At 43.6% G+C, this 25,332-nt stretch overlaps 1 protein-coding gene across 1 annotated transcript in view; it reads right to left on the bottom strand.

Moving 5' to 3' along the window:
• Positions 1-25,332, bottom strand: part of ddx27 (DEAD (Asp-Glu-Ala-Asp) box polypeptide 27) — a 43,244-nt gene that overhangs the window by 7,442 nt on the left and 10,470 nt on the right. Inside the window, exons 7-12 of the mRNA XM_078283634.1 lie at positions 24,618-24,723; positions 24,202-24,375; positions 19,183-19,333; positions 18,821-18,920; positions 15,107-15,248; positions 13,634-13,787 (exon numbers count right to left, since the gene is read on the bottom strand). Coding sequence (XP_078139760.1) covers positions 13,634-13,787; positions 15,107-15,248; positions 18,821-18,920; positions 19,183-19,333; positions 24,202-24,375; positions 24,618-24,723 — 827 coding nt within the window. The remainder of the gene's footprint in view (positions 1-13,633; positions 13,788-15,106; positions 15,249-18,820; positions 18,921-19,182; positions 19,334-24,201; positions 24,376-24,617; positions 24,724-25,332) is intronic.

Below are 25,332 nucleotides of genomic sequence, written 5' to 3'. Positions count from 1 at the left end.
TTCTAACACTACTAACGCTTCTAACACTACTAACTCTACTTACACTACTAACGCTTCTAACACTACTAACGCTACTTACACTACTAACGCTACTAACGCTTCTAACGCTTCTAACACTACTAACGCTTCTAACGCTTCTAACACTACTAACGCTACTAACGCTTCTAACACTTCTAACACTAGTAACGCTTCTAACACTACTAACGCTTCTAACACTACTACCGCTACTTACACTACTAACGCTTCTAACACTACTAACACTTCTAACGCTTCTAACGCTACTAACGCTACTTACACTACTAATGCTACTAATGCTTCCAACGCTTCCAAGGCTACTAACGCTTCCAACGCTACTTACACTACTAACGCTTCTAACGCTTCGGACGCTACTTACACTACTAACGCTACTAACAATTCGAACACTACTAACGCTACTAACGCTACTTACACTACTAATGCTTCTAACGCTTCAAACGCTACTTACACTACTAATGCTTCTAATGCTTCTAACGCTACTTACACTACTATTGCTACTTACACTACTAATGCTTCTAATGCTTCTAACGCTACTTACACTACTATTGTTACTTACACTACTAATGCTTCTAATGCTTCTAACGCTACTTATACTACTATTGCTACTTACACTACTAATGCTTCTAATGCTTCTAACGCTACTTACACTACTATTGCTACTTACACTACTAACTTCTTCTAACTTCTAACGCTTCTAAGACTACACTACTAACGCTTCTAACGCTACTTACACAACTAATGCTTCTAACACTTCTAATGGTACGTTTCCACAGGATCCGTCATTTCCACTCTTTCCATTCATTTTATATATAAGCAGCCGTGCAATGCATTCTGGTAGCGCCGCGGTACGTTTCGAGAGACGGGGCGTCACATTGGCTGCTCCACATTTGCACAAAGTTGAGGTCTAGGCTACTTTATGCAAATCAGGGGCGTCCAGCGCAACTCGCTGCCTCTGGAAACTTGTGTACAAACTTTTAAACTAACCGTTGTCAATCTAAAATGAAGACAGATTCAGCAACTGAATGGCTTATTTCTCGCCTCAAATGTTTTCAGAAACACATTTCGGTGAACTATTTTCGTAATATAAGAGAAAGTTTGCAAACGAGCCACCATGTTTTTCCAGTTTGAAATCCGGGAGCAGACAGCCCAGCGAGTGACAGCGTTCGTCCAATCAGGTGCAGCAAGGAACCAATATCGAAGCACACCTATCAAGCGTCCAATACTGGGAAGCAGCGCGATCCCTCGCGTGAAATGATGCCCCTGTGAAAACACACCATAACGCTACTAACTCTTCTAGTGCTTCTAACGCTACTAACACTTCTAACGCTTCTAGTGCTTCTAACGCTACTAACGCTTCTAACGCTACTAATGCTTCTACAGCTTCTAATGCTACTAACACTTCTAACGCTTCTAGTGCTTCTAACGCTTCTAACGCTTCTAATGCTTCTAACGCTACTAACACTTCTAACGCTTCTAGTGCTTCTAACGCTACTAACGCTTCTAACGCTACTAATGCTTCTAGAGCTTCTAATGCTACGAACACTTCTAACGCTTCTAACGCTACTAACGCTTCTAACGCTACTAACGCTTCTAACGCTTCTAACGCTACTAATGCTTCTAGAGCTTCTAACGCTACTAACACTTCTAACGCTTCTAACGCTTCTAGTGCTTCTAACGCTACTAACGCTTCTAGTGCTTCTAACGCTACTAGCGCTTCTAACGCTTCTAACGCTACTAACGCTTCTAACGCTACTAATGCTTCTACAGCTTCTAATGCTACTAACACTTCTAACGCTTCTAGTGCTTCTAACGCTTCTAACGCTTCTAATGCTTCTAACGCTACTAACACTTCTAACGCTTCTAGTGCTTCTAACGCTACTAACACTTCTAACGCTTCTAGTGCTTCTAACGCTTCTAACGCTTCTAACGCTACTAACACTTCTAACGCTTCTAGTGCTTCTAACGCTACTAACGCTTCTAACGCTACTAATGCTTCTAGAGCTTCTAATGCTACGAACACTTCTAACGCTTCTAACGCTACTAACGCTTCTAACGCTTCTAATGCTTCTAACGCTTCTAACGCTACTAATGCTTCTAGAGGTTTTAATGCTACTAACACTTCTAACGCTTCTAACGCTACTAACGCTTCTAACGCTTCTAACGCTTCTAACGCTACTAATGCTTCTAGAGCTTCTAACGCTACTAACACTTCTAACGCTTCTAACGCTTCTAGTGCTTCTAACGCTACTAACGCTTCTAGTGCTTCTAACGCTACTAGCGCTTCTAACGCTTCTAACGCTACTAGCGCTTCTAACGCTTCTAACGCTTCTAGTGCTTCTAACGCTACTAACGCTTCTAACGCTTCTAACGCTACTAACTCTTCTAGTGCTTCTAACGCTACTAACACTTCTAACGCTTCTAGTGCTTCTAACGCTACTAACGCTTCTAACGCTACTAATGCTTCTAGAGCTTCTAACGCTACTAACACTTCTAACGCTTCTAACGCTACTAACGCTACTAATGCTTCTAGAGCTTCTAACGCTACTAACACTTCTAACGCTTCTAACGCTACTAACGCTTCTAACGCTACTAATGCTTCTAGAGCTTCTAACGCTACTAACACTTCTAACGCTTCTAACGCTACTAACGCTTCTAACGCTTCTAGTGCTTCTAACACTACTAACGCTTCTAACGCTTCTAGTGCTTCTAACACTACTAACGCTTCTAACGCTACTAACGCTTCTAACGCTACTAACGCTTCTAACGCTACTAACTCTTCTAGCGCTTCTAACGCTACTAACGCTTCTAGTGCTTCTAACGCTTCTAACGCTACTAACGCTTCTAACGCTGCTAACGCTTCTAACGCTTCTAACGCTACTAACGCTTCTAACGCTACTAACGCTTCTAACGCTACTAACGCTTCTAACGCTACTAACGCTTCTAGTGCTTCTAACGCTTCTAGCGCTTCTAACGCTAACGCTTCTAACGCTTCTAACGCTACTAAAGCTTCTAACGCTACTAACGCTTCTAACGTTTCTAACGCTTCTAGTGCTTCTAACGCTTCTAGTGCTTCTAACACTTCTAACGCTTCTAACGCTTCTAACACTTCTAGTGCTTCTAACGCTACTAACGCTTCTAATGCTACTAACGCTTCTAACACTTCTAACGCTTCTAACACTTCTAGTGCTTCTAACGCTACTAACGTTTCTAACGCTTCTAACGCTTCTAACGCTTCTAGTGCTTCTAACGCTACTAACGCTTCTAACGCTTCTAACGCTTCTAGTGCTTCTAACGCTACTAACGCTTCTAACGCTACTAACTCTTCTAGTGCTTCTAACGCTACTAACACTTCTAACGCTTCTAGTGCTTCTAACGCTACTAACACTTCTAATGCTTCTAGAGCTTCTAACGCTACTAACACTTCTAACGCTTCTAACGCTACTAACGCTTCTAACGCTACTAATGCTTCTAGAGCTTCTAACGCTACTAACACTTCTAACGCTTCTAACGCTACTAACGCTTCTAACGCTTCTAGTGCTTCTAACACTACTAACGCTTCTAACGCTTCTAGTGCTTCTAACACTACTAACGCTTCTAACGCTACTAACGCTTCTAACGCTACTAACGCTTCTAACGCTACTAACTCTTCTAGCGCTTCTAACGCTACTAACGCTTCTAGTGCTTCTAACGCTTCTAACGCTACTAACGCTTCTAACGCTTCTAACGCTACTAACGCTTCTAACGCTTCTAACTCTTCTAGCGCTTCTAACGCTACTAACGCTTCTAGTGCTTCTAACGCTTCTAGCGCTTCTAACGCTACTAACGCTTCTAACGCTTCTAACGCTACTAACGCTTCTAACGCTACTAAAGCTTCTAACGCTACTAACGCTTCTAACGCTTCTAACGCTACTAACGTTTCTAACGCTTCTAGTGCTTCTAACGCTTCTAGTGCTTCTAACGCTACTAACACTTCTAACGCTTCTAGTGCTTCTAACGCTTCTAGTGCTTCTAACGCTTCTAACGCTTCTAACGCTTCTAACACTTCTAGTGCTTCTAACGCTACTAACGCTTCTAACGCTACTAACGCTTCTAACACTTCTAACGCTTCTAACACTTCTAGTGCTTCTAACGCTACTAACGTTTCTAACGCTTCTAACGCTTCTAACGCTTCTAGTGCTTCTAACGCTACTAACGCTTCTAGTGCTTCTAACGCTTCTAACGCTTCTAGCGCTTCTAACGCTTCTAACGCTTCTAGTGCTTCTAACGCTACTAACGCTTCTAACGCTACTAACTCTTCTAGTGCTTCTAACGCTACTAACACTTCTAACGCTTCTAGTGCTTCTAACGCTACTAACGCTTCTAACGCTACTAATGCTTCTAGAGCTGCTAACGCTACTAACACTTCTAACGCTTCTAACGCTACTAACGCTTCTAACGCTACTAATGCTTCTAGAGCTTCTAACGCTACTAACACTTCTAACGCTTCTAACGCTACTAACGCTTCTAACGCTTCTAACGCTTCTAACGCTACTAGCGCTTCTAACGCTTCTAACGCTTCTAACGCTTCTAGTGCTTCTAACGCTACTAACGCTTCTAACGCTTCTAACGCTACTAACTCTTCTAGTGCTTCTAACGCTACTAACACTTCTAACGCTTCTAGTGCTTCTAACGCTACTAACGCTTCTAACGCTACTAATGCTTCTAGAGCTTCTAACGCTACTAACACTTCTAACGCTTCTAACGCTACTAACGCTTCTAACGCTACTAATGCTTCTAGAGCTTCTAACGCTACTAACACTTCTAACGCTTCTAACGCTACTAACGCTTCTAACGCTACTAATGCTTCTAGAGCTTCTAACGCTACTAACACTTCTAACGCTTCTAACGCTACTAACGCTTCTAACGCTTCTAGTGCTTCTAACACTACTAACGCTTCTAACGCTTCTAGTGCTTCTAACACTACTAACGCTTCTAACGCTACTAACGCTTCTAACGCTACTAACGCTTCTAACGCTACTAACTCTTCTAGCGCTTCTAACGCTACTAACGCTTCTAGTGCTTCTAACGCTTCTAACGCTACTAACGCTTCTAACGCTGCTAACGCTTCTAACGCTTCTAACGCTACTAACGCTTCTAACACTACTAATGCTTCTAACGCTACTAACGCTTCTAACGCTACTAACGCTTCTAACGCTTCTAACGCTTCTAGCGCTTCTAACGCTTCTAGCGCTTCTAACGCTAACGCTTCTAACGCTTCTAACGCTACTAAAGCTTCTAACGTTACTAACGCTTCTAACGCTTCTAACGCTACTAACGTTTCTAACGCTTCTAGTGCTTCTAACGCTTCTAACGCTTCTAGTGCTTCTAACACTTCTAACGCTTCTAACGCTTCTAACACTTCTAGTGCTTCTAACGCTACTAACGCTTCTAATGCTACTAACGCTTCTAACACTTCTAACGCTTCTAACACTTCTAGTGCTTCTAACGCTACTAACGTTTCTAACGCTTCTAACGCTTCTAGTGCTTCTAACGCTACTAACGCTTCTAGTGCTTCTAACGCTACTAGCGCTTCTAACGCTTCTAACGCTTCTAGTGCTTCTAACGCTACTAACGCTTCTAACGCTACTAACTCTTCTAGTGCTTCTAACGCTACTAACACTTCTAACGCTTCTAGTGCTTCTAACGCTACTAACGCTTCTAACGCTACTAATGCTTCTAGAGCTTCTAACGCTACTAACACTTCTAACGCTTCTAACGCTTCTAACGCTACTAACGCTTCTAACGCTACTAATGCTTCTAGAGCTTCTAACGCTACTAACACTTCTAACGCTTCTAACGCTACTAACGCTTCTAACGCTTCTAGTGCTTCTAACACTACTAACGCTTCTAACGCTTCTAGTGCTTCTAACACTACTAACGCTTCTAACGCTACTAACGCTTCTAACGCTACTAACGCTTCTAACGCTACTAACTCTTCTAGCGCTTCTAACGCTACTAACGCTTCTAGTGCTTCTAACGCTTCTAACGCTACTAACGCTTCTAACGCTTCTAACGCTACTAACGCTTCTAACGCTTCTAACTCTTCTAGCGCTTCTAACGCTACTAACGCTTCTAGTGCTTCTAACGCTTCTAGCGCTTCTAACGCTACTAACGCTTCTAACGCTTCTAACGCTACTAACGCTTCTAACGCTACTAAAGCTTCTAACGCTACTAACGCTTCTAACGCTTCTAACGCTACTAACGTTTCTAACGCTTCTAGTGCTTCTAACGCTTCTAGTGCTTCTAACGCTACTAACACTTCTAACGCTTCTAGTGCTTCTAACGCTTCTAACGCTTCTAGTGCTTCTAACGCTTCTAACGCTTCTAACACTTCTAGTGCTTCTAACGCTACTAACGCTTCTAACGCTACTAACGCTTCTAACACTTCTAACGCTTCTAACACTTCTAGTGCTTCTAACGCTACTAACGTTTCTAACGCTTCTAACGCTTCTAACGCTTCTAGTGCTTCTAACGCTACGAACGCTTCTAGTGCTTCTAACGCTTCTAACGCTTCTAGCGCTTCTAACGCTTCTAACGCTTCTAGTGCTTCTAACGCTACTAACGCTTCTAACGCTACTAACTCTTCTAGTGCTTCTAACGCTACTAACACTTCTAACGCTTCTAGTGCTTCTAACGCTACTAACGCTTCTAACGCTACTAATGCTTCTAGAGCTGCTAACGCTACTAACACTTCTAACGCTTCTAACGCTACTAACGCTTCTAACGCTACTAATGCTTCTAGAGCTTCTAACGCTACTAACACTTCTAACGCTTCTAACGCTACTAACGCTTCTAACGCTTCTAGTGCTTCTAACACTACTAACGCTTCTAACGCTTCTAGTGCTTCTAACACTACTAACGCTTCTAACGCTACTAACGCTTCTAACGCTACTAACGCTTCTAACGCTACTAACTCTTCTAGCGCTTCTAACGCTACTAACGCTTCTAGTGCTTCTAACGCTTCTAACGCTTCTAACGCTGCTAACGCTTCTAACGCTTCTAGTGCTTCTAGCGCTTCTAACGCTACTAACGCTTCTAGTGCTTCTAGCGCTTCTAACGCTACTAACGCTTCTAGTGCTTCTAACGCTTCTAACGCTACTAACTCTTCTAGCGCTTCTAACGCTACTAACGCTTCTAGTGCTTCTAACGCTTCTAACGCTGCTAACGCTTCTAACGCTTCTAGTGCTTCTAACGCTACTAACGCTTCTAACGCTACTAACGCTTCTAACGCTACTAACTCTTCTAGCGCTTCTAACGCTACTAACGCTTCTAGTGCTTCTAACGCTTCTAGCGCTTCTAACGCTACTAACGCTTCTAACGCTACTAACGCTTCTAACGCTACTAAAGCTTCTAACGCTACTAACGCTTCTAACGCTTCTAACGCTACTAACGCTTCTAACGCTTCTAACGCTTCTAGTGCTTCTAACGCTACTAACGCTTCTAACGCTTCTAACGCTACTAACTCTTCTAGTGCTTCTAACGCTACTAACACTTCTAGTGCTTCTAACGCTACTAACGCTTCTAACGCTACTAATGCTTCTAGAGCTTCTAACGCTACTAACACTTCTAACGCTTCTAACGCTACTAACGCTTCTAACGCTACTAATGCTTCTAGAGCTTCTAACGCTACTAACACTTCTAACGCTTCTAACGCTACTAACGCTTCTAATGCTTCTAGTGCTTCTAACACTACTAACGCTTCTAACGCTTCTAGTGCTTCTAACACTACTAACGCTTCTAACGCTACTAACGCTACTAACGCTTCTAACGCTACTAACTCTTCTAGCGCTTCTAACGCTACTAACGCTTCTAGTGCTTCTAACGCAACTAACGCTTCTAACGCTTCTAACGCTACTAACGCTTCTAACGCTTCTAGTGCTTCTAACACTACTAACGCTTCTAACGCTTCTAGTGCTTCTAACGCTACTAACGCTTCTAACGCTTCTAGTGCTTCTAACGCTACTAACGCTTCTAACGCTTCTAGTGCTTCTAACGCTACTAACGCTTCTAACGCTTCTAGTGCTTCTAACACTACTAACGCTTCTAACGCTACTAACGCTACTAACGCTTCTAACGCTACTAACTCTTCTAGTGCTTCTAACGCTTCTAACGCTACTAACGCTTCTAACGCTGCTAACGCTTCTAATGCTTCTAGTGCTTCTAACGCTACTAACGCTTCTAACGCTACTAAAGCTTCTAACGCTACTAACGCTTCTAAAGCTTCTAATGCTACTAACGCTTCTAGTGCTTCTAACGCTTCTAGCGCTTCTAACGCTACTAACGCTTCTAACGCTTCTAACGCTACTAACGCTTCTAACGCTACTAAAGCTTCTAACGCTACTAACGCTTCTAACGCTTCTAACGCTACTAACGTTTCTAACGCTTCTAGTGCTTCTAACGCTACTAACACTTCTAACGCTTCTAGTGCTTCTAACGCTTCTAACGCTTCTAGTGCTTCTAACGCTTCTAACGCTACTAACTCTTCTAGTGCTTCTAACGCTTCTAACGCTACTAACGCTTCTAACGCTGCTAACGCTTCTAATGCTTCTAGTGCTTCTAACGCTACTAACGCTTCTAACGCTACTAAAGCTTCTAACGCTACTAACGCTTCTAAAGCTTCTAACGCTACTAACGCTTCTAGTGCTTCTAACGCTTCTAGCGCTTCTAACGCTTCTAACGCTACTAACGCTTCTAACGCTACTAACGCTTCTAACGCTTCTAACGCTACTAACGTTTCTAACGCTTCTAGTGCTTCTAACGCTACTAACACTTCTAACGCTTCTAGTGCTTCTAACGCTTCTAACGCTTCTAGTGCTTCTAACGCTTCTAACGCTACTAACGCTTCTAACGCTTCTAGTGCTTCTAACGCTACTAACGCTTCTAACGCTACTAACGCTTCTAACGCTACTAAAGCTTCTAACGCTACTAACGCTTCTAACGCTTCTAACGCTACTAACGCTTCTAACGCTTCTAACGCTTCTAGTGCTTCTAACGCTACTAACGCTTCTAACGCTTCTAACGCTACTAACTCTTCTAGTGCTTCTAACGCTACTAACACTTCTAGTGCTTCTAACGCTACTAACGCTTCTAACGCTACTAATGCTTCTAGAGCTTCTAACGCTACTAACACTTCTAACGCTTCTAACGCTACTAACGCTTCTAACGCTACTAATGCTTCTAGAGCTTCTAACGCTACTAACACTTCTAACGCTTCTAACGCTACTAACGCTTCTAATGCTTCTAGTGCTTCTAACACTACTAACGCTTCTAACGCTTCTAGTGCTTCTAACACTACTAACGCTTCTAACGCTACTAACGCTACTAACGCTTCTAACGCTACTAACTCTTCTAGCGCTTCTAACGCTACTAACGCTTCTAGTGCTTCTAACGCAACTAACGCTTCTAACGCTTCTAACGCTACTAACGCTTCTAACGCTTCTAGTGCTTCTAACACTACTAACGCTTCTAACGCTTCTAGTGCTTCTAACGCTACTAACGCTTCTAACGCTTCTAGTGCTTCTAACACTACTAACGCTTCTAACGCTTCTAGTGCTTCTAACGCTACTAACGCTTCTAACGCTTCTAGTGCTTCTAACGCTACTAACGCTTCTAACGCTTCTAGTGCTTCTAACGCTACTAACGCTTCTAACGCTTCTAGTGCTTCTAACACTACTAACGCTTCTAACGCTACTAACGCTACTAACGCTTCTAACGCTACTAACTCTTCTAGTGCTTCTAACGCTTCTAACGCTACTAACGCTTCTAACGCTGCTAACGCTTCTAATGCTTCTAGTGCTTCTAACGCTACTAACGCTTCTAACGCTACTAAAGCTTCTAACGCTACTAACGCTTCTAAAGCTTCTAATGCTACTAACGCTTCTAGTGCTTCTAACGCTTCTAGCGCTTCTAACGCTACTAACGCTTCTAACGCTTCTAACGCTACTAACGCTTCTAACGCTACTAAAGCTTCTAACGCTACTAACGCTTCTAACGCTTCTAACGCTACTAACGTTTCTAACGCTTCTAGTGCTTCTAACGCTACTAACACTTCTAACGCTTCTAGTGCTTCTAACGCTTCTAACGCTTCTAGTGCTTCTAACGCTTCTAACGCTACTAACTCTTCTAGTGCTTCTAACGCTTCTAACGCTACTAACGCTTCTAACGCTGCTAACGCTTCTAATGCTTCTAGTGCTTCTAACGCTACTAACGCTTCTAACGCTACTAAAGCTTCTAACGCTACTAACGCTTCTAAAGCTTCTAACGCTACTAACGCTTCTAGTGCTTCTAACGCTTCTAGCGCTTCTAACGCTTCTAACGCTTCTAACGCTACTAACGCTTCTAACGCTACTAACGCTTCTAACGCTTCTAACGCTACTAACGTTTCTAACGCTTCTAGTGCTTCTAACGCTACTAACACTTCTAACGCTTCTAGTGCTTCTAACGCTTCTAACGCTTCTAGTGCTTCTAACGCTTCTAACGCTACTAACGCTTCTAACGCTTCTAGTGCTTCTAACGCTACTAACGCTTCTAACGCTACTAACGCTTCTAACGCTACTAAAGCTTCTAACGCTACTAACGCTTCTAACGCTTCTAACGCTACTAACGCTTCTAACGCTTCTAACGCTTCTAGTGCTTCTAACGCTACTAACGCTTCTAACGCTTCTAACGCTACTAACTCTTCTAGTGCTTCTAACGCTACTAACACTTCTAGTGCTTCTAACGCTACTAACGCTTCTAACGCTACTAATGCTTCTAGAGCTTCTAACGCTACTAACACTTCTAACGCTTCTAACGCTACTAACGCTTCTAACGCTACTAATGCTTCTAGAGCTTCTAACGCTACTAACACTTCTAACGCTTCTAACGCTACTAACGCTTCTAATGCTTCTAGTGCTTCTAACACTACTAACGCTTCTAACGCTTCTAGTGCTTCTAACACTACTAACGCTTCTAACGCTACTAACGCTACTAACGCTTCTAACGCTACTAACTCTTCTAGCGCTTCTAACGCTACTAACGCTTCTAGTGCTTCTAACGCAACTAACGCTTCTAACGCTTCTAACGCTACTAACGCTTCTAACGCTTCTAGTGCTTCTAACACTACTAACGCTTCTAACGCTTCTAGTGCTTCTAACGCTACTAACGCTTCTAACGCTTCTAGTGCTTCTAACGCTACTAACGCTTCTAACGCTTCTAGTGCTTCTAACGCTACTAACGCTTCTAACGCTTCTAGTGCTTCTAACACTACTAACGCTTCTAACGCTACTAACGCTACTAACGCTTCTAACGCTACTAACTCTTCTAGTGCTTCTAACGCTTCTAACGCTACTAACGCTTCTAACGCTGCTAACGCTTCTAATGCTTCTAGTGCTTCTAACGCTACTAACGCTTCTAACGCTACTAAAGCTTCTAACGCTACTAACGCTTCTAAAGCTTCTAATGCTACTAACGCTTCTAGTGCTTCTAACGCTTCTAGCGCTTCTAACGCTACTAACGCTTCTAACGCTTCTAACGCTACTAACGCTTCTAACGCTACTAAAGCTTCTAACGCTACTAACGCTTCTAACGCTTCTAACGCTACTAACGTTTCTAACGCTTCTAGTGCTTCTAACGCTACTAACACTTCTAACGCTTCTAGTGCTTCTAACGCTTCTAACGCTTCTAGTGCTTCTAACGCTTCTAACGCTACTAACTCTTCTAGTGCTTCTAACGCTTCTAACGCTACTAACGCTTCTAACGCTGCTAACGCTTCTAATGCTTCTAGTGCTTCTAACGCTACTAACGCTTCTAACGCTACTAAAGCTTCTAACGCTACTAACGCTTCTAAAGCTTCTAACGCTACTAACGCTTCTAGTGCTTCTAACGCTTCTAGCGCTTCTAACGCTTCTAACGCTTCTAACGCTACTAACGCTTCTAACGCTACTAACGCTTCTAACGCTTCTAACGCTACTAACGTTTCTAACGCTTCTAGTGCTTCTAACGCTACTAACACTTCTAACGCTTCTAGTGCTTCTAACGCTTCTAACGCTTCTAGTGCTTCTAACGCTTCTAACGCTACTAACGCTTCTAACGCTTCTAGTGCTTCTAACGCTACTAACGCTTCTAACGCTACTAACGCTTCTAACGCTACTAACTCTTCTAGCGCTTCTAACGCTTCTAACGCTTCTAACGCTACTAACGCTTCTAGTGCTTCTAACGCTTCTAGCGCTTCTAACGCTACTAACGCTTCTAACGCTTCTAACGCTACTAACGCTTCTAACGCTACTAAAGCTTCTAACGCTACTAACGCTTCTAACGCTTCTAACGCTACTAACGTTTCTAGTGCTTCTAACGCTTCTAGTGCTTCTAACGCTACTAACACTTCTAACGCTTCTAGTGCTTCTAACGCTTCTAACGCTTCTAGTGCTTCTAACGCTTCTAACACTTCTAACGCTTCTAACGCTACTAACACTTCTAACACTTCTAGTGCTTCTAACGCTACTAACGCTTCTAACGCTGCTAACGCTTCTAGTGCTTCTAACGCTACTAACGTTTCTAACGCTTCTAGTGCTTCTAACGCTTCTAACGCTTCTAGTGCTTCTAACGCTTCTAACGCTTCTAGTGCTTCTAACGCTACTAACACTTCTAACGCTTCTAGTGCTTCTAACGCTTCTAACACTTCTAACGCTTCTAACGCTACTAACACTTCTAACACTTCTAGTGCTTCTAACGCTACTAACGCTTCTAACGCTACTAACGCTTCTAACGCTTCTAGTGCTTCTAACGCTACTAACGCTACTAACACTTCTAACGCTTCTAGTGCTTCTAACACTTCTAACGCTTCTAACGCTACTAACACTTCTAACACTTCTAGTGCTTCTAACGCTACTAACGCTTCTAACGCTTCTAGTGCTTCTAACGCTTCTAGTGCTTCTAACGCTACTAACGCTTCTAACACTTCTAGTGCTTCTAACGCTACTAACGCTTCTAACACTTCTAGTGCTTCTAACGCTACTAACACTTCTAACACTTCTAGTGCTTCTAACGCTACTAACGCTTCTAACGCTTCTAGTGCTTCTAGTGCTTCTAACGCTACTAACGCTTCTAACGCTTCTAGTGCTTCTAACGCTACTAACGCTTCTAAGCACGCTCCAGCACAGGCTGGAAGAATGGGGAGGGGAATGAGAATAGAGAATGTCCCCTCCCCATTCTTCCAGCCTGTGCTGGATTAGTCCCTAATTAGGGGAGGTTATTTAAGAGAATACAAGCCTTACTTAGAATACTGTTTGACTCTGATGAAGACGCACCTGGCGTTGAAACGTTAGTCCTGCAATAAAGTTTGTTGCCTTTAATCCGTGTGCTCCAGTATACTTTGGACCATATCTCTGAAGTCCCTCCTGATACAAGATTGCTCTACTCTGAAAGCATCGGACAGGCCTACTTCCTTGTGAGTTGGTTGAAGTGCGTTAAACCTCTTCCTTCAGCTGTGTTATGTCTGTGTGTGTTTCTCTCTGTGTGTGTGTTTCTCTGTGTGTGTGTGTGTGTGTGTGTGTGTGTGTGTGTGTGTGTGTGTGCGTACCGCAGGTTCTCCAGCCTCTGGCTCTGGCTCAGGTTTCCATGCAGCTCCCCCACCTTCAGTCCCATGAGGCCGAGCAGGATGTGCAGCCGGTGAGCCTGCTTCTTAGTCTGAGTGAACAGCATCACATGATCCTGGAAGGTCCTGGTGAGCAGAGCTGACATACACACACACACACACAATGCATTTTAACTTTGAAATTGCAAAAAACATTACATATAGCAGACTGAACTAGGGATGTCAGTTTCGTTTAATTTTGCTTTCGATAGGCCGACACCCATTAACCGGTAACTAACCGGTTAATTTTTAAAATGCCGTGAAATACAAGAAAGTGGCGCTTTCCTTTTAGTCCATTCGCCCCGCTGCTGCACAGAGCGCTGTTCGCTTGTTTATTCAAAGTTTATTAATAATGAACGTGTCGCGTGTCCAAATTGCACCAAATCCGACACTGCAGGTCCTCGGTCCCCAGCAATACACCCGCCAAGTGTGAAGTAGATCGGATGAACGGTTCTCGAGATATGCGAAGGACACACACACTCACACACTCACTCAGACTCACAGACAGACTCACAGACAGACAGAGATTCCTTGCTTTAGTAGATAGATGAGCTTTGGCGCCGCATTTTGAAGCGCTGTCCATTTGCTGTCATTTGCATACAAATATCTGCACTTGTTATGCACGCCGCGGCGTAGCCCGTTTTAGTGCTGACTCCGCCCACCCGGGCCAGTTTTGGCATACGCCGGTAGAAATTACAAGTGGACCCTATCCTACAGTCCCTGCTCTCAGCGGAGGGAGGGGGGCTACGCTGTGTGTGGGAAACGCTGTCATCAGACCTCTCTGGATTAGACAAGCAAGTAGAGAAAACCAGCATCAGCCGAACCAATTTATTGCCAAATGCTTTGGGATTCAACACATTAACATTGCTTCCCATGGTCAGAAAAAAATCGCCAGATTTGTCGCTAGTCGCTTTTGAGAAATAAAGTCTCCAGGGGGGTCTGAAAAGTCACTAAGTCTAGCGACAAAGTCGCCAAGTTGGCAACACTAGTGTATGCAAATTAACCTATAGACCGAAATGCGTAACCGGTCAAAAATATTCTTGGTGATTAACCGATTAACGGTTAACCATTGACATCCCTAGACTGAACACAACTTAGATGACACAGAACAATTCAATATGCTGATGATACAGTTCTGTATTTACCAGCGACTACAGCCTCTGTCTCCCTCTCTGGTTAGTAGCAGTAGTACTACAGCAGTACTACAGTAGTACTACAGTAGTACTACAGTATTAGTAGTATTTACCAGCGACTACAGCCTCTCTGTCTCCCTCTCTGGTTGGTAGCAGTAGTACTACAGTAGTACTACAGTATTAGTAGTATTTACCAGCGACTACAGCCTCTCTGTCTCCCTCTCTGGTTGGTAGCAGTAGTACTACAGTAGTACTACAGTAGTACTACAGTATTAGTAGTATTTACCAGCAACTACAGCCTCTCTGTCTCCCTCTCTGTTTGGTCGGATACGGATGAATTCCTGTCGGAGGAACGGAGCCACGTCGGTGTTGCTGTTAACAAAGATCCTGATTGGCTGCTTTAATGAGACTGCTGCCAGGTCCTTCACCTAGAAATACAACACATAGATATACAACACATATTCAACACATATAAAACACATTGAGCTCATATAGATCCACATTCAAAGGTTCGGATCAGTAATATTACAATTACTTTTAATGTAATATGATCAAACATTTAACACCAAAGGAGTGTACATGTGTGTATGTACGTTTAGTATGTGTGTGTAGGGGGGGCGCTAGTGAGCCGGCAATGGAGTAGCACGTGCTGGGAAAAGCTCCTGCCTAGCTTTGTCTAATTTATTGTTTCATTGCGCACTGTTTCCACATTTGATGTGAAATTTGTTTTTTAATGCATGTAAGAATACTCCGGAGCAAGTTTGAGCTATATTCATTACGTCAATGGCCTCCAATCTCCGTAAATACAAATACAGCGGTCCCTTGAGCACTAGGCCCAAAGCCTCCACGTCACAAATTTCTACAGACCGCTGTGATGTACCACTCAGCCCACGGCCAGAATCGAAAATGGACACCGCGGATTTGGAAGCTGATATTCTCTCCTCACTGAGAGCGGACATTACTGCTGTTACCAAGTCAGCGCTAAAGAATGCACTCGCTGAAGATTTTAGTTTTCTTAAAAGCGAGCTAAAAGAGGTTAAGTCTGAAATTGTAAACAGCACAACGGCTATTCGCTCTGAAATGGATGCTATGAGGACGACTGTCAATGACGTGGAAGAAGGCTTGTCAACATGGTCGGGTGAGGTTACTGCGCTACAGACTACAGTGGCTAAACTCAAAACTGAGATGGTGAATTTGAGGGAGAGGTGTGAGGACATGGAGGGGAGGATGTGGAGATGTAATATCCGAATCGTGGGCGTTGCAGAGGAACCTGGTTCAAGCTCCACTGCGTCAATTTCCAAGCTTTTGAAAGAAATGTTACACCTGGAAAAAGACATTCTGGTCGATCGCTCGCACAGAGGTCTCGCACCGAGAAAGTCCAATGGAAAATGACGGGTCATCGTCGCCAAACTTCATTACTACCTGGACTGCGTTGATGTGCTGCGCCGAGCCCGAGAGAACGGCCCGCTTCGATACAAGGGAGGACCGATTGCCACCTTTCCAGACTATACCGCGAGTGTTGCCAAGGCCCGCGCTGCGTTCAATGACATAATGAATCTTCTCCGAGGCTGACGTGACATTCGCTATGGTGTATTATCCCCTGCTCGACTCCGCATCTCGTTCAAAGGGGACGACAAGGGATTCCTGGACCCGGAAAAAGCAATGGCCTACGTGAAAAATACCATTACAACAGCAGAGGCCGCACTCTGATCCTTCATAATTTGATTTCTTGTGTTCTTCTTGTCTCAACCTAATAATTTTTTTCCTCAGGTGGGTGACACTATTTGCAAGGTTTTATGACAGGTAGTATAATTTTCTTTATCACCTATGCAGCCCTTATTTGCTCCACTGGCATCACTGAATGTTAAAATGTCTGGGGTGTTATAGTCACCAAGTTCAGTTAGGTGACAGGGGTTGGGGATCTACCAGACCTGTACGTGTACTTGTTTATTATGTTAATCGTTTTACATGTCTTCAATTTTATTGTTTTACTTTTTTGGGGCGTATCTATAGTACACTATCCATTATTATCCCTAATGGGGGATGCAAATAATTTAGGAGGATCTGGAGGTTGCCTGGTTAACTTTGTAAGCTGGAATGTCAAGTCCTTAAATCATCCTTTGAAACGCAAAAGGGTGCTCACACATCTTAAACATCTCAAAATTGATATTGCCTTCCTCCAAGAGACCCATCTCCGTACCGCTGACCAATCCAGATTGAGGGGAGGATGGATAGGACAAGCATACCATTCCAATTTTGGCTCCAAGGCGAGGGGGGCAGCTATCCTAATAAGTAAGAATGTGCCATTTGTAATGTCTAGCATAGAATCTGACTCCACAGGGCGTTATGTTATTGTAGTTGGTCGATTGTACGGATTCCCGGTTATTTTAGCCAACATTTATGCTCCAAACTTTGACGACAATGCATTTTTCATTAATATTTTCTCCCGACTGCCAAACATGGATACGCATCACCTCATTTTAGGTGGGGACACAAACTGCGTGCTTTCTCCAAATTTAGACCGTAGCTCCTCTATGGTATCATCCAAGTCGAAATCGGCGCAATCAATCGAACTTTTTCTGAAGACATACGGCGTATCAGATATATGGCGATTCCGCAATCCTACCTCTAGAGGTTACTCCTTCTTTTCTCCAGTCCATAAGACGTTTTCGCGAATAGATTATTTTTTTATTGATAAAAAGCTTCTTCCTAGGGTAACTGATTGTGAATATCAATCCATAGTCATTTCGGACCATGGCCCCTTGACAATGAGAATGCGCATTCCTGGTGCAGTGCCCAATTATCGCTCATGAAGACTTAAGCCTCTACTTCTTTCTGAAGAACCTTTTGTAAATTTCATAAAATCCGAAATTGTATTTTTTCTCACCCATAATCAGACCCCAGATGTGTTGCCCTCAACGGTTTGGGAGTTGATGAAAGCATACTTAAGGGGCCAGATTATTTCATACTCTGCAATGCTTAGGAAAGCGGACATATATATACGGTATAGCCATTCACCCACGGATGATGTGCTCAAACAACGTTTGACACTTAAAATGGAATTCAATCTTCTCTCGACACGCCAAGCAGAGAATCTTATATTAAAATCTAGGCACGGCTTCTATGAGCATGGGGAGAAGGCTGGAAAAATTTTAGCGCATCAATTACGTCAGAGGACCGCCAATCAATGTATACCTGAAATAAGTGATGAACAAGGTTTAAAGCACACCGATCATTTAAAAATAAATTTGTGTTTTCATCATTACTACTCTTCCCTTTACACGTCAGAGCCACCAGACGACGAGTCTGCCTTAGATAATTTTTTTCATAATCTTGATATCCCCAGAGTGGATCCGGAATTAGCTGCGGAGCTGGAGGACGATATTTCTATTGCAGAGATTGTAGAATCGATTAGGGGTATGCAAAGCGGCAAATCTCCAGGACCGGATGGCTACCCGTCTGAATTCTATAAGACATTTTCAGAACAACTTGCCCCCCTTCTCCTCTCTGTATTTCAGGAATCGCTTTTCTCTCAATCCCTCCCCCCAACTATGCGCGAGGCAACCATTTCGCTTATTCTTAAGAGGGACAAAAATCCCCTTCAATGTGGCTCGTATCGTCCAATTTCACTCTTGAACACAGATGTAAAGCTTCTTGCAAAGCTCTTAGCCCACCGTCTTGAATTGTCCCTTCCCTCAATCATTTCTACAGACCAAACAGGCTTTATGAAGAACAGGTACTCATTTTTTAATATAAGGCGCCTTCTAAATATTCTTTACAATCCCTCTTCATCCGACACTCCAGAGATTTTATTATCACTTGATGCTGAAAAAGCTTTTGATCGGGTGGAGTGGGATTACCTCTTCTACACTCTTGAAAAATTTGGTTTTGGTCCAAAAATTATATCCTATATTAGTATGTGTGTGTGTATATAGTGTGTCGGTGTGTGTATGTATGTGTGTGTGTGTGTGTGTGTGTGTGTGTGTGTGTGTGTGTGTACCTCTTCTGTCATGGTAGCAGAGAACAACATGGTTTGTCTCTGGTAGGAACACAACCTGATGATCTCCTTCATCTGCTCCTCGAAGTACTCATCCAACATCCTGACACACACACACACACACACAGGAATCCAGTTGTAGATCATAACAGTAACCTTATGAAGGGGGCGGGGCTCCTCTCAGCTCCTCCCCCTGTCACAGTGAGTCCAGTCTGAGCAGAAACTCATCTCTTTCAGCCTCTACAGAGTTTCTGACAGCTAAGAGAGAAGATCGACCGGTGAAGCTCTCTTTCCCCCACCAGTCTGATGCAACACCGACAGTCAGTCAGTCAGTCAGTCAGTCAGTCAGTCAGTCAGTCAGTTACCTGTCAGCCTCATCCAGTATCAGGATCTCTATGTGTCCCAGTTGGAAAGTTGGAGTGTTGTGAAGATGGTCGATCAGGCGACCAGGTGTCGCTATCAGAACGTCTGGCCCCGCCCTCAATGCTGCTTCCTGAGACTTCAGGTCCAACCCACCTACAGACAGAGACAGACAGACAGGCAGGAAGACAGACAGACAGATTGACTGAAGTGACTGGTATAGCAGCTAGAGTGATTCCTCTTCTCCATTTTTTCAAAGACAATATGTTGGTTAAGGGGGTGATTTCAAAAATATTATTCTCCCATAACGCCAATGAAAAACCATCGCACAAACGGCTCAAACTTTAGTCCCACCCACAAAGGCTCTGATTGGCTCGATTGTTTCTCCAAGCGAGAACAAGCCGTTGACGAGGGAAACACCAGACTCTCTGAATAGCTCCACAAAATCTGAAGAGGGATGAGATTCAGGAGTCTGGAACCAGGATACTCCACTGGGGTCCCCCAGGGCTCCGTCCTGGGCCCCCTCCTCTTCTCTCTTTAAACTGCCATTGCAATCTGTCAAAAGTTGTTTAATCTACACAGTGGTTCTATTTTTAATTAAGGAATAATTAGCCCCATCCTTTGCTTGTTTTTGGTGGGGAGTAATGGAAGATTTTCATATTTAGCAGTGGGTCAAATTTTCCCACTTAAATAAAAGTAAAATGTAGGGAAGCATTGAAAAGTTCAGTGATGTTCTCAAACAAAAATATCAAAGGTACATCACAGTACGTGTCACAGTAAAATGTGCTATATCTCTATACTGTCTCTATATCTCTATACTATCTCTACATCTCTATATCTCTATACTATCTCTATTAGGGTTCAACTGATAGGGGTTTTTAAAGGCTGATATCGATTTCAGCTCATTCCCACAAAGTCTGCCAGAAGCTTGGGTGTCATGATTGATGACCAACTAACCTTTAAGGAGCATGTGGCTTCTGTTGCTCGGTCATGTGGATTTGCCCTGTACAACATCAGGAAGATCAGACCCTGCCTGTCTGAACATGCAGCACAACTCCTAGTACAGGCTCTTGTAATATCAGCCTTGACTACTGCAGCTCCTTACTGGCAGGGCTCCCGGCATGTACGCTCAAACCTCTGCAGATGATCCAGAACGCGGCGGCACGTCTGGTCTTCAACCGGCCCAAAACAGCACATGTCACTCCACTGTTCATATCCCTCCACTGGCTCCCCTCGCTGCCCGCATCAAGTTCAAGTCCTCGATGCTCCTCTACAAAGCAGCAACCAAAATGGCTCCGACCTACCTGAACTCCCTCATTCAGGTCTACGCTCCCTCCCGCCCACTACGCTCTGCCAAGGAGCGCCGCCTGGTGCTGCCGCCACAACAAGGCCCTCAGTCTCTATCCAGACTCTTCTTCTGTGGTTCCTCGGTGGTGGAACGAGTTACCAAACTCCATTCGATCCGCAGAGTCCCTCTCAATCTTTCAGAAAAGACCCAGCTCTTTAGTGAACACCTTCTCACCTGGACTGTGTAGCCAAAAAAAAAACCAACAAAAAAAACTCTTTATCTGCCTCGTAGCACCTATGTCCTGTTGGACCAGAACTTAGCTTTATGGCTCTTACTCTCATTGTTCTCTCAAGACTAGATCCTTGCTTGTGTTGTATTAAAATCTCATGTGTACATCGATAAAAGCGTCTGCCAAATGGGAAATTGTAATTGTAAATTTGTCAACAAAAGCTTTTTTCTCTCTTCTTTTACCTTCACTGGTATTGTAAACAGTCTTAAGTCATATTTCTGACACACACACACAAACATATGCAGACAAAGTATATACTGTATGTCTTATAAGCCATCTCTTGTAAAACCATGCTCTTGCCAGCTGCTCTTTATATTTTGTTGCGCGTCTAAACGTGTCTTTATGGTACTTACCCTGCCTTGAGTCAAAATAACTTTATTAGTCAAACATGGTGGAACAACGCAGTCGTGCTAATGATAACAGCTGATGATCCGTCGAATACGTTTTTTTTCTGGTTGAAAAACACTGTAATGAGTAACATGACTGAAAACTGTTTTTTTTTTTAGAAAGGCTCTTTATCATGAGCTGCTCCAAAGTTACGTGACAACAAACTGAGCTCAGATCAGCTGCTGCTGAGCGACAGGCAGTGGAGGGAGACAGTTTTCTGAATAGCCACTAGAGGGCAAAATCAGACAAAATGGGCAGGCCAGGGGGCCAATAGAGTAACTTTCATATTAGGGAGCTAGACAATAATCTCTTTCATATCGGAGAGGAAAGACATGGACACGCCGATATCGGCCCGATATATCGGTTCGCCACCCACGGTTTGGATCGTGCATGCGTGCTGCGGTTCATTCGGTTGTGTGTCCCCCCACGTGGGTCAGATCTCCCTGGAGAGTTTCTGTCCAATCAGTTGTCAGAATTACATGTCAATCTACGATGACATCACAGCTGGAGCGGGTATGGAGCCAATTGTGGAATTTTAAGTTTCACTTTCAGGCTCTGCTGCTGCTGGTCTGTGAATCACCAAAGGACAGACATGACGTGATGCGCACATTGGCACATTAGAGATCAATTTGGATCAATTTCTATACACTGAACTGATTTTTGGCTTCTGTGCCGATATTGTGGCGGTGTGCCGCAGAAGAGCCCGACGTCACTCTGCAGTCAAACTGGCAGCAGCAAGAGAGGAGGAGAGCCGGTAGGACCAAAACAACTTGCTCTTCAGCAGGTCAGGGTTTTTTCAACCCGCGATCGGCCGATCGACACATCGCCCACCCGTACGTTCTCAATATTATCTTCAATCGACCCAACCTGCCCCACCTGCGGATAAACCTGCGGGACCCGTGGGTTTCAGATTGACTCGTGTATCACTACTTTGGCTGTTTATAGAAAGATTTGTAGCCCTATTCATTAGTGGAAGATTTCACACATACATGTGGGGGGGGGGGGGGGGGGGGGAGCATAGGAAAGCCCTGTGTTCCACTGACTTTTCTGGCAAATATACATTGATGTGGGCGGAGATAATCGTCCTTTTCCGGACGTATTTGGACATGTGTTAAGGTGGAAAACGGACTTTTCCAGACGTATTTGGACCATGTGTGCAGGTGCACGGAGATTCCCGGTGAGTGTGCAGTGATATCTGGTAATTTGCGACAGTATACGTGAGTGAGCTGACATTTAACGAGGCGTGTACAGTGACAGAAATCTCCGGTACACAAAAGTTGTGCGTTCTCGGGGAATTACGGACGCGTGGCGGCCGAATATCTCCTGGCACGTCCAGACATGTCCGGATACAGAGCGTTTCTGTACGCGTGTACAGAGATGTACAGGATGGAAACGTAACTTTTCGTCCAATGAATAAAAAAAAATAAAAAAAACCAACAAAAAAAAAAAACCGCAGCATTCGAATACTGATTTGGACGTCGATTACCATGGCAACGGTAGAAGTTTCGAAGCATTCGGGTCAGCCCTAGATATTTTATGTTATAATAACAAAGAGGAGTATTTACTTTTGAAAGAAAGTCTGTTGATTTAGTTATACTGGACTCTGGAAAATGTTTCATTCAGGCAAACTTAAGGTTTTTTAAATAAATACATTGTGTAAATTGGAATTTGCAGTTGTATTTCCCCTCCCCAGTGAACCAGATATATACACCGAACCGAAACCGTGATATGAACCGAACCGTGAGTTTTTCTGAACCGTTACACCACTAATCTCTATACTATCTCTATATTGTCTATATATTTCTATACTATCTCTATATTATCTCTATATCTCTATACTATCTCTATATTGTCTATACTATCTCTATATTGTCTATATATTTGTCTCAGAAGGTCTTTTGTTCCAGCAGCGGTCAGATTTTTTAATGAACACTTTTAGATGTGGTCTAGATCCATAGCACCTTTCAGCTGTTAATCGAGTCTCAAATGGCTTTTTACAGTGTTATTTATTTGTTGTGTACTGTGAATGCAATGTCTATATTGTTTGTTGTCTGTATGAGTTGATTTGGTGGCAAATGAGTTTCCCCACTGGGGATTAATAAAGCTGTCTAATCTAATCTAATATCTCTATACTATCTCTATATTATCTCTATATCTCTATATTATCTCTATATCTCTATACTATATCTATATTGTCTCTATATCTCTATATTGTCTATATATTTCTATACTATCTCTATATTGTTTATATATTTCTATACTATCTCTATATTATCTCTATATCTCTATACTATATCTATATTGACTCTATATCTCTATATTGTCTATATATTTCTATACTATCTCTATATTGTCTATATATTAAATCAAATACAAATCAAACTATCATCATGAATCAGCTGCTGACCTACTGACATCTGTCTGTACTGATTCACAGACTCTGTATGGAGATTCATATCAAAGTGGCTTAAAGGGTAACTTCGGTATTTTTCAACCTGGACCCTATTTTCCCAACTTTTTGTGTCTAAGTGACTAAAGGGGACAAAAATTTTTGAAACTGGTCCAGTATTGAGCGAGATCGCTTGCAGCTCGTTTCGCGGCCGCCGGCTGAAGCGATCTCGCTCAATACTGGACCTAGTTACTTAGACACAAAAAATTGGGAAAATAGGGTCCAGGTTGAAAAATACCTAACTTACCCTTTAAGAAGGATGCTCTGTATTACAGACACAAGCATGTTTCAGACAGCAGTGCTGAGGAGGAGAGCCTCGTCTCTCCATGCTCAGTGTTTATGTGAATAAAGCGGCGGTCACTCCGACCCGTCCGTCTACCCCTAACCCTCTTCTGCCTCTCCGCCAACACACACAAATCTATCATCAATAATTCTGCCTGTTTTCTGATCGATCAGTGCGGTCTGCAGTATTCAGAGCTGCAGGAGGGAAATCCAGCGTGCGCTCGCACAGCAGGCGGTACAGTAGAAGAAGAACAAGCTTCAACCAACATCCACAGAGCAGGAAGGAGCAGCAACAGGCGGAGGTTAAAGGAAACGTATGTCAGTCTTACCGACAGCCAGGCAGGTGGTGATGGAGGTGAACTGGGCCAGCTGCCGGGCCACAGAGTGAACCTGGATCCCCAACTCTCTGGTGGGAACCAGCACCAAAACCCGGCTCACCTGGGACTCCCTGGGCTTATAAACCAAACGCTCCAACACCGGCAACATGAAGGCTGCTGTCTTTCCTGAGGAGAGGAGAGGAAACAAGGAGAGGAGAGGAGACGAGAGGGAAAAAGGAGAGGAGAGGAGAGGAAACAAGGAGAAGAGAGGAGAGGAGACAAGAGGGAAAAAGGAGAGGAGAGGAAACAAGGAGAGGAGAGGAGAGGAGAGATAGTGTTACCAGTAGGACAGTGTTACCTGTCCTAGTAGAACCAGTAGAACAGTAGAACAGTAGAACCAGCAGAACAGCAGAACCAGTAGAACCCACCTGTCCCAGTAGCAGCGCAGGCGCACAGGTCTTTCCCCAGCAGCCCCACAGGAACACAGGCCTGCTGGATGGGAGTCGGCTGCTTGAAGCCCAGAGCGCTGATCGCCTGATCAATCAGTCAGATCAATATTCACATTATTATCAATAATAATAACAAAAATAAGAATAATGACATGATCAAAAAGACAGAGACAGACAGGCAGACAGACAGACAGGCAGGCAGGCAGATAGACAGGCAGACAGACAGACAGACAGACAGACAGACAGACAGGCAGGCAGGCAGGCAGACAGACAGACAGACAGACAGACATACAGACAGACAGGCAGGCAGGCAGGCAGACAGACAGACAGGCAGACAGACAGACAGACAGACAGACAGACAGACAGGCAGACAGGCAGACAGGCAGCAGCTTTCAATCAGGAGGACATACAGTTTTACTGTAAACTGACTTAAGTGTGATTTATACTGGGTTCTTAAAGGGTTTCAGACGTGTTCTGGAGGTCGGAGGGAGCTTCTGTTGGGGGGTCGATGCAGGTCGGAAAAGTCACTCTCAGAAACAGAAATGTCCGAACACTAGGGTTGTGCAAAAAAATCGATACAGCTGAGTATTGCAATATTTTTTTCCATGATACTGTATCGATTTTCCAGCCCCTCCTATCGATACATTAAAAAAAATATATTCATGTTTTAAACGGATTTAAAATGTCCTTAAAT

This window comes from Centroberyx gerrardi, chromosome 5 (assembly GCF_048128805.1).
Source record: "Centroberyx gerrardi isolate f3 chromosome 5, fCenGer3.hap1.cur.20231027, whole genome shotgun sequence".
Classification (NCBI taxonomy): domain Eukaryota; kingdom Metazoa; phylum Chordata; class Actinopteri; order Beryciformes; family Berycidae; genus Centroberyx; species Centroberyx gerrardi.
Note: the sequence above shows the minus strand (reverse complement) of the source record. Positions and strands in the feature narration are given on the sequence as shown.